The 9,286-nt window shown below is 39.7% G+C and overlaps 3 protein-coding genes across 3 annotated transcripts in view; 1 reads left to right on the top strand and 2 right to left on the bottom strand.

Moving 5' to 3' along the window:
* Positions 1–1,969, bottom strand: part of LOC107269558 (zwei Ig domain protein zig-8) — a 28,745-nt gene extending 26,776 nt beyond the window's left edge. Inside the window, exon 1 of the mRNA XM_015743551.2 lies at positions 1,596–1,969. The gene's annotated coding sequence lies outside the window, so the exon portion shown is untranslated. The remainder of the gene's footprint in view (positions 1–1,595) is intronic.
* A 247-nt stretch (positions 1,970–2,216) lies between these two features.
* Positions 2,217–5,228, top strand: LOC107269556 (DNA helicase MCM9). The gene is made up of 10 exons (XM_015743546.2): positions 2,217–2,554; positions 2,641–2,782; positions 2,853–3,014; positions 3,097–3,222; positions 3,286–3,392; positions 3,467–3,683; positions 3,770–4,395; positions 4,470–4,676; positions 4,748–4,902; positions 4,982–5,228. Exons 1-10 carry the CDS (start codon positions 2,460–2,462, stop codon positions 5,032–5,034), a joined length of 1,890 nt encoding a protein of 629 aa, XP_015599032.1. The 5' UTR covers positions 2,217–2,459; the 3' UTR covers positions 5,035–5,228.
* Positions 5,066–8,417, bottom strand: LOC107269557 (secretory carrier-associated membrane protein 5A). Its single transcript, XM_015743547.2, has 8 exons — positions 7,933–8,417; positions 7,373–7,639; positions 7,226–7,286; positions 7,031–7,159; positions 6,800–6,956; positions 6,628–6,729; positions 6,426–6,552; positions 5,066–6,333 (listed from the first exon to the last, which is right to left on the bottom strand). The coding sequence occupies exons 1-8, from the start codon at positions 7,987–7,989 to the stop codon at positions 6,172–6,174; spliced, it is 1,062 nt and encodes a 353-aa protein (XP_015599033.1). The 5' UTR covers positions 7,990–8,417; the 3' UTR covers positions 5,066–6,171.
* Between the last annotated feature and the right edge of the window lie 869 nt (positions 8,418–9,286).

The following is a 9,286-nucleotide window of genomic DNA, read 5'->3' as shown; positions in this document are numbered from 1 at the left end:
GTGAGAGAGGGAGAGAGAGAGAGAGAGAGAGAGAGAGAGAGAGAGAGAGTTTCGGGCTTTATCCTACACCGACACGTCCACCAAACCGGAAGCTCCCCCATTCTCCTTCCACTCATACTTCAGCCCATTTTTCTGCTCCCCTGCCCAAGAGTTCCTTCTATTCTCGAGGATTCCCGAAAACAGAATTCATCCTGTAGTCTCGGGGGATCCACTGACAATCAGGTGGAGAGGTCGAAGGGACAGCAACCCTTTATCCTGTTATTGCACTGTGGCGACCGCGGCTGTCCGCGTGTTTACCAGCTGTTCCTCATTTTTAGTGGTCGGACCCTGGTCACCAAGTATTAAATTATATTTCACAGAGTGATTAACGGCTGGACCTGTTACTACTAAGCCATGGGAGTTACCTTATCCAGACGGATAACATACTTTATCCTCCTGGTTATGTTTATGTATTGTGCCAATGGTAGTATTCTCTCATAAGGATACAAAAAGAGGAACATGTTCCTGTAGATTGATGAAAGCTGCCAGCCTGTGGCTCTTTTTCCAAACGATTTATCACAGGCCTTCGACGACCTCTTAATTAAAGCTTCACTGGTTTCGCTATAAGAAGCATCGCCGTCGGTCCAATGCCCAATCGGGCTGTTCGCTTGTTTGCCACTGGCCACTAATCGCTCGAGTTCACGACGTTTTATCACTTGTTTACAATATGCAATGCACCAGCTAAAGGGGGACTTTCGATGAAGAATCTGTTGTTGACGCTGCCGCGAATATTAGTTGAATTATTGGTGTCATTCTTAGATTATATTACCTCGCTTCCCTCCGTTTTCCCTCTGGAGATTGCCTAATTTTCGAGAAAGAGCAGGCAGCTAGCTGGCATCGCGAAGAGGAGTTGTCGGACAGCGTAGGAGGACGTGGCTTGTCGCGTTAGCCCGAATGGAACGAACGGGCTAAGTTTTGATCGTACACAGGGCGGCCAATTACCCCCTTGAATATATCCCCGCTACGCGTACTAACGCTAATTGCATTGTTTCCGCTAGGCAACCAGGACCAACGGATAATTAATGTCTTACCTCTTACGTTGGAATAGGTAATAGATTCCTGCAATACACAACATACAGGGAATGCAGAGGTAGCACAAAAAACAAAGAATAGGTTAACATACTGTCAACGTAGTGCTTAGTGTATGACATGGAATAGATATTTTTTACGTATCACGTAACAGCTAAAAACTTCACTCTGGCGTTCTGATTTTTTGTTCTGAATACCAAGAAGAAGCATTATTAACACAACGATATTAATCCTGCACGTGACGCAGGGAGCGCACCACGTCCTGCGGGAACGTTCGCTTTACGAGTTTTTGATTTATTTTCCTCGAAACCCCAGCATTCAAAGAGCTCAAAAGTATACCCTGATCCTTCCAAGCATTGCAAGCCTAAGTAAGAATAATAAATAATAGTCTACAAGAAATAATCCCTAGGAATATTTGCTCCTTTCGATTAGAAAATCGTAAATAGTGATTTTGCTGTCCGGACACATTCTGACTAATTGTAAGAATTACATCTTTTAACAGATATTGACATGACAAAGAGACTCACCACTTCTCCTCTCACTCTCCCTATAACTCTGTTATTCGCCCATTCTCGTACGTGAGTCTATTACACCTTTAACAATTATACACGAATGTTCACTTTGCGATTTGTCAGTGTTCAGCAATCCAAAGATAGGGAATTCTCGTCTGGGCAACGATCTATCGTTGACGGATTTTCATTGACACCCATTCACGTCGCGTCCGAACGAGAGAGCACAAAAGGATTCCAGTGTATCCGCGTAACTTTTACCACAGAGTTTCGCGCGAAACCACCAAACAGAATTAGGAGACAAGACCCATCGCATTTCGTGGAACGGGGAATTGATTAATGGCTGCGCTGCCAATGTGGTTTGTTGCAAAGTAATCGGGAGGGAATGTTCACTTTCTCACCGAAAGAGACGAACGTGCAGCCGTGGGAACCAGTACGATTGGTGACAGCAACAATGTCTCTGAACTTTCGTCCTTCTGTCCTCTCTTTTTTTCTCCTTAAGTCTGCCTCTTTCACATTTTATTTTGAATGTTACTTAAACATGGTGGCGCTATCTGTACGATCCTGTATAGATTCTGATTGCCAAGCACTTTTAACCGCGTGAGCAAAAGATCCTCCTTGCTAAGTTGAACTTTCTAAAATATGATACCAGATGGGGCGAAATCTGTTTTCCCACGGTCGTGTTGTACCATATTATACCTCAATCATGATATGCTTATAAATTTGATACATATTAAATACAAAATGTTCTGCTTTCTTAAAAATTGTATTACCTGTATAAAATGTCTTCTAGTCAAAGTAGAGGTCAACACTTGTCAAGCGTTAGTCAATTACAGTGTACTATCTGAAATGCGTGTTAATGAAATTCGCTAATTTCACAACATGTTAGTTGATTATTTTTTAAAATACCATTCAGAGGATTTGAGACGAATATTGGATGCCCAAGATGAGCCGTCTTGTTATTCGATAAATATCGAGTAAATATTCTCTTTTTTAAAGTATGGATTATCTTAATGAACCAATACACAACCTTTGTATTTTCTTAAAATATAACTGCTTGCAGCTTTGTATCCCTGTATGAAGCTGACTGTGAAATTGCCAATAAAGTTCTACGTCGACCTAGGATCTATTTACCTCAATGTGATGAAGATGCTATCACGGCACAAGAAAATGTGCTTGCAGAAGGACAGACCATTAAGAGACGAGTAATGACATAATTGTTCAAGTTTTTTCCAACGTACCTTCATATATATCATATGATTGGTGCTTTTGTAGATACATACAAGAATATCTTCTGTTCCCCAACGAGTGGATCAAGGTCAAATTGGAGAATTAGTCTTCACTGCAGGTATCACTGTAAGAACTTCTCAGCCGACAGTTATAAAACTGCTCAAACATTATGAATGTCGTAAATGCAAACACATCACTACAGTGAAAGTAGTTATCTTTTTACTTACATTGTATTGTATAGTGATAGAAAAAATTATTTGAAACGCTGAATTGAGATTTGTTTAAATAGTTGGAATGGGAAAGGCAAATATTCCCAGATACCAAGGAATGCTCAGCTTGTCATGCCAAGAATATTACTCATGTGACTGCACTTCATCTAAGAGATTGTGCAGATTATCAGGAAATAAAAATTCAAGTAGGTTCTTTATTTTATAATAACCTGATAGTTTTGGGAATACTCTTGGTTTTGGTTGAATAGGAAAAATGTCAGTTGGATGAAAGCAGTAGTTACACAGTCGGGATGCAAATAATATTGTTAGATGATTTAATTGACAAATGCAGACCTGGTGACCATGTGGATGTATGGTTAGTTTGGTTTTATTGTATTTAGGTGCATTGCCTATCAATTATGGCTGCTATATTAAACTTATATCCCACAGTGGCATGGTAATAAGGCGATGGCCTCATTTAACAGCTGGTACGAGATCAGAAGCAACTACTGTCATGATAGCAAATAGCGTTTCCGTACAACGTAAGCTATTAGAGTCTACCTTCTCAACAGAAGAAACGCGAGAAATCTTTACAAATTACTGGAAGACTTACAGTGATGATCCACTAGTGGGCAGAAATCAATTACTCGCTTCTATTTGTCCCCAAGTAGGAATAGTACTTGTTATACTCAACACAAAGAAAATAATATATCATATTCCTCGTGTATTTAGTAATGTTATTGCTACTTTAAGATCTATGGTTTATATACGGTTAAATTGGCAATGGCAGTCGTTTTGGCTGGAGGAGTATCAAAAACAAATGAATCGGGAACAAGAGTCAGAGGAGAACCACACCTTCTGATGATTGGGGACCCAGGAACAGGAAAATCTCAGTTGCTTCGTGCCGCATCCCGTTTAGCATTGCGATCTGTGTTGACCACGGGGATTGGTACTACAGCAGCTGGATTAACAGCAGCCGCGGTGAAGGACGGAGATGGTTGGCATCTCGAGGGCGGTGCCTTGGTTTTAGCGGACGGCGGGGTCTGCTGCGTCGATGAATTCGCGACAATGCGATCTCATGATCGTGCCTCCGTTCACGAAGCGATGGAACAGCAAACGATCTCTGTAGCCAAAGCCGGTATTGTCAGTACCTTGAATTCACGTTGCACTGTGGTAGCTGCGATTAATCCCAGCGGAGGTCGATTCCTCGATGACGAGGAATACAAGACCACTCTTGGTAACCCTCTCCTATCACGATTTGATCTAATCCTGATATTGAAGGACAATAAGAATCCAGAATGGGACCGTATTACTTCTGATCACATTCTAAAACTTGCTTGCGAGTCTCCTGAGTCTCTGGAGCAGCATCAGAGTAAAATGTAAATTCAAAAGATTATTAATTGTTGCATTCTTAAGCAATGTACAGTGTAATCAAACGTTATTTCATTTACAGAGATGTGTCACATGCGAATCTTTTAAAGACTGACGGTTTGTGGAAAGAAGAAAGTTTACGGAAATACTTGGCATACGTTCATACGCTCAAGCCAATTTTAAGTGAGCAGGCTGCAAAGATAGTGAGTGCTGTTTATCTTCATCATAGATCAAATCCATACAGAAGAGCAGAAAGAACAACCGTTCGATTGTTGGACAGTCTTATAAGGTAATGCGCATATTAAGTACATAAAATGTATAGGTATGAACACGTTTGATGTCTTTTTTCATGCATTTTAGATTGGCTGAGGGTCATGCAAGACTCATGTTTCGAAATGAAGTTAACGTAATGGATGCTCTTGTCGCTGCTCAACTTATCGGTACTACAGTTACTACCAAGGATAATATAGGCTGTCCATTTCCACGAAACCCAAGATCAAGTTATCTTGACGAAGGTGGATAAGAGTCTATTAAATAAAAATTCTTTATAAATGTAGATAATCTCAAGTATCTAGCAGATATTATAATTTACAGGTGCGGCAATTCTGCATCAACTCGAGCTAGATGAACTAATCGACTATATGTAATATTAAACTGTTATGTTTGTTATGCACGATATTTGGGAAAAGAAACATTTATTCTTCAAAAATATCAAGTGATCCTTTGTTGCATAATTTTTCTTCGTGTTAGTCAGTAGTAAGCCTTGTCGTTTTTCCTACTGAGAATATATGTTCTAGTAGGGACGATATAAATTATACCGTTTTTGAATGAAAAAAAAAAAGAGTGAACAATATGACCGAAGAAAGTATAAATGAAAATAAAAAGCGAAAAAATGGTCCGCTAATGATACATGATCTTCATTTCTCTCGATTATCCTCTAAAGAAATTCTAGAACAATAAATATATAGCCGTATTTACTCATCTTTTCTATACATGGCTTTCAGTCTCTCCGCGTTGAGTGGACTTTTTTTTACGCGATAGTTCTTTTTTGTAGTTCGAAATCACTATCGACTTCTTGCCAATTTTTCATGATAACAGTACTGGGTTAATTCTAAGGAGTACACTTACATTGATGGCGACCATGTACGACTAAGTGGTCATGTATATGTGCACATCGTCGTTCAAGTAAGACAAAACACGTTATAAATCCTATGCAAGTGAATTGTCAATACACGCGTACTGTACGGCTACAAGTCGAAAAGAAAATAGTTTACCTAAGCCGTAGCAGCATACGCGACCATATTATAGTCGTGTACTCTCGCATCAATCCAAACAGTAGTCCACGCGAGAACGAAGTACAAAGTATCGTTTAAGTAATTCGCATGCGCAATGTCATTTCAAAAACACTGCATATGATGAAAATTTTCCCAAGAGCTGTTCGATACGCGTTACAAGCATGAAAAAAAATCTATCTCAATTTGAATGGACTTATATGCGAAACATGGTGATTATATCTTACTTCCAGTATAATAATTAATTTTCGAATACTATCACTGTACTGAAAAAGTGAATATCAGAGCGATTGAACCACATCGTAAACCTCCGATGTCACTCGACCGCCACTAGTTCTTCGTACTCAATTATCCAAGTGCTGTTCGTAAGCATATCGTTAGACCTGCGCCAATTATCCAAAAACATCCATTCAATCCGCTGCGCGAATTAAAGGTTAGATAAAATTCATACCTAAGCGGTAGAACTATCATGGAACTGATAATATTGATTAGTTAATAACGAGGTTGGTTAGTATTGGACATCTGGGCGATGACAGCATTCGCTGCGACGTTACTTGCTGCATTCTGTACGTGCTCGTTACGAAGGAAAGTCGTTGCGAATTCCTGTTGCGCTTTCGTAACGCTCGCATCCGTGCTGCGGTAGATACGATGAATCTGAAAGGAACACCGATGAACGCGTAATATTTGCTTTTCAAGAACTTCCATCAAGAAAATAATAACTCTTTGCTAAGTGAAATCAGAATTACCTTCGACAAGAGTAGAAGATCCCCAGCAGCAGCAATACCATAGCCGAGTGCAATCAACAGAAGAAGAATTCCAACAATAATGTCTCCTGCTGATGATCCGAATGCTGCGATTGCAGTTATTATTCCGCTGGAATTAAATGACGTTAATAATTTCGAGTACTGTATTTGCATATCCAGGGCTATTGTACAGTAATTATAGTACCAAGTGCCGGAGCCGGGAATGCCTATCGTCTGAATAACCGTAACGATTAGTTGGAAAAAGAAAACGAAGAAAAAGACCATAAAGTTGAAGGAACTGTCGCTCCTGAAATTGAAAATTTCCAAGTTCCACAATATGCTATATAATCGAGTAGCATCGTTATTAACTTGAGTACCTAAACGCCTTGTATGCCGGTCTAAACCAACAGAGAAAAGAGAATGGAGTGAAGAGTATAAGATAAAGGATAGCGAATCCAAATGTTGAAAAGTCCTTGCCATGAAGCATCAATGCAAATCCGCCAACGACATTCATCACCATTACGCAACCATGAACTGAAATAACATCATCATTACATAAATTGATGTGAATGAAATAACAACAAAACTTTGTTTAAAAACAAACATACACATCCACAGATAATATAGTTGCCTAACGATCTTTTGAAAATCAGCTGGTATGTCAACATCAATATCTTGATAGAAACATGGCTGGAAGCAGCACTTTTCTGGTAGGGGTGGCCAATTGTTTCGTCTTGCTAAAAATATAAAAAATTGTATTATTTTTTCTCTATATATAAAGGACAATTAAAATGAGAACTTACCATAATAAGGTGTATTTCTCATTTCCTCATCTCTCCTTGCTTTCCATTCTTCTTCCTGTCGCTATTAAAAATTATAACCCAATAATTTTTATGTACAATATACATATAAATGATATGTACAATATACATGACAATGATAAGACATACATCAATACTGGAAGAAGGCGTGCTCCCTACAGTAGGTGGAACAGTTTGCTGTGCACTGCGTGCATATATTGGTGGTGGTGGCGGTTCTTGATTAGTAGGCTGAAGAGTTGCTGGCTGTTGAGTAGCTCCCACGCCTCCATAGATTGGTGGATTAGCAGCACCTCGAACTTGTGCTGTTCCTTGCGATCCTTGTTCAGCAAATGGATTATAATCCTCTATACCTCTGCTGGCTGGTGTGGATGTGGCTGCCCTTCTAATAGCAGGATCCTATATCCAAAGAATACAGTTTTCAATTTTTTTTTTTAATAAATTGATAAGAATGTGACAAGCCAAAAGCACAACGAACCGTTTAATTAATATATCTATTGATTATACGACATAAATAGCCCAGTATGTGTACGTAATGCAGAAATGTATGTAAATTGTGTCGTGTGAGAATGATTCACGTCGATGATATTTTGACAAATTTTGACAAGTAGTCACATACAGCAACCATTCCGAGTGATGATACTCTTTTTGAAAATATTTCGTCAAGTCCTTAGATTCAAGGAATTACTCACGGCGAAGGGATCATTTAGTGCTGGCTCCCCGAAGGGATTCTCTTCGAAGCCGGACATTGATTAGATTTCGAATTTTCGGAAAACGACTTGCTTGTGACACTGTACGCGCTATAGGAACGATCCACACTTTTTAATCTTATCTAGAACCGAGAATCCATCGTTTTTGGCTCACGTATAACATCGGCCGTGATTCCAGCCAAATAGCTTTGACGCCGAGTTCACAAGTGCTGTTCCCACACGACGCAGAAGCAACTTGACCAATAGCTTCACAGCTTAAAATAATTTCCGTGATCCTATTGGTCAAAGAGCATTCAGCCCTTGTAACGTTTTCTGATTAGTAATTTCACTAAATTTTAGGGTAGTTCAAACCAGTTATGACGTTTCCACAGCATAAATTCTAATTAGTTTAATCCTCCGACATAGAGAGTGGATGGCGCATAGAGGCCAGAAACGTGTCCACTATATAGAAATAGACAGATAGCAGTTACGATCATAGGGGGTCTATACTGACGATACTGACTACGACTATCGATGTTCGTAATCACGCTCCATCTTTCTCACACAATAGCGGACATTTCGTCCATTACTCATACAAGGAATGCGCCATCCATTCTCTATACCAATGGGCGACACCAAAAGCATGGCGCTAAATCGTAGCGGCGAGTCCGGGAGTAGGATTTTGTAATCATCGCCTCTGTCGACGTTACAGATTCCGGGTCATAATCATCGTTCCAGTCGAAATTGCAGTCAGCGTGAACACGAGTGGATAGCTGGGTGGGTAAAGAAAAAGAAGCAACAGTAAATCCGATGAATAGGTTACTACAAAAAGCAATCTCTAATCAATAAACAAGGAATTTTCAAGGTGTATAGAATTATCGATTGCAGGCCCTGTTAATCTCCAACTTTGTAAATCCATTGGTGTAACATCATTATATTCAGCATGCAGATCGATTTATGTTTTGGTCGGCTATCGGTCTGCAATGAGTCGGTGCACGTAACTGCGACAAGTAATATTAAAACTGTCGGGAAGAGATCAATGATGGGCAGTGTACGTGCGGGTGTACGTGTAATGGACACCTGAAGACGACTGAAGATGGTAGGCAGTTTTTAAATCGTCGATACTTCAACCGCATTACACATATTTATACACCCATATGTAGACACATGCAATAGACGCATGCATCGATTTAAGTGCGCAGGAGCATGATTTTATTTCAAAGCGCCACTCATAATTGTTCCCATTTCTCCCTTTGCTTCTTCTTCGTAAAATGATTTAGAGCGTTATTCCTATGAGAGAAAAATAGAGAGAATTTTGGTAATTCGCAAACAAGCGAAGACGAAGAAGGAAAAACTT

Source organism: Cephus cinctus, unplaced genomic scaffold, assembly GCF_000341935.2.
Source record: "Cephus cinctus unplaced genomic scaffold, Ccin1 Ccin1_scaffold0670, whole genome shotgun sequence".
Taxonomy (NCBI): Eukaryota; Metazoa; Arthropoda; class Insecta; order Hymenoptera; family Cephidae; genus Cephus; species Cephus cinctus.
The sequence above is the reverse complement of the archived record's forward strand: the minus strand, read 5'-3'. Positions and strand labels throughout refer to the sequence as shown.

Bases quoted from the DNA above. Each gene is read 5' to 3' on its own strand.
- LOC107269556 (XM_015743546.2), top strand. From the start codon at position 2,460: ATGTTAGTTGATTATTTTTTAAAATACCATTCAGAGGATTTGAGACGA. The intron at 3,223-3,285 runs GTAGGTTCTTTA...TTGGTTGAATAG, and splicing joins ATCAGGAAATAAAAATTCAA to GAAAAATGTCAGTTGGATGA. The intron at 4,903-4,981 runs GTGGATAAGAGT...TATAATTTACAG, and splicing joins ATCAAGTTATCTTGACGAAG to GTGCGGCAATTCTGCATCAA.
- LOC107269557 (XM_015743547.2), bottom strand. From the start codon at position 7,989: ATGTCCGGCTTCGAAGAGAATCCCTTCGGGGAGCCAGCACTAAATGAT. The intron at 7,287-7,372 runs GTATGTCTTATC...AATTTTTAATAG, and splicing joins CGCCTTCTTCCAGTATTGAT to CGACAGGAAGAAGAATGGAA. The intron at 6,334-6,425 runs GTAATTCTGATT...TGTTCCTTTCAG, and splicing joins ATCTTCTACTCTTGTCGAAG to ATTCATCGTATCTACCGCAG.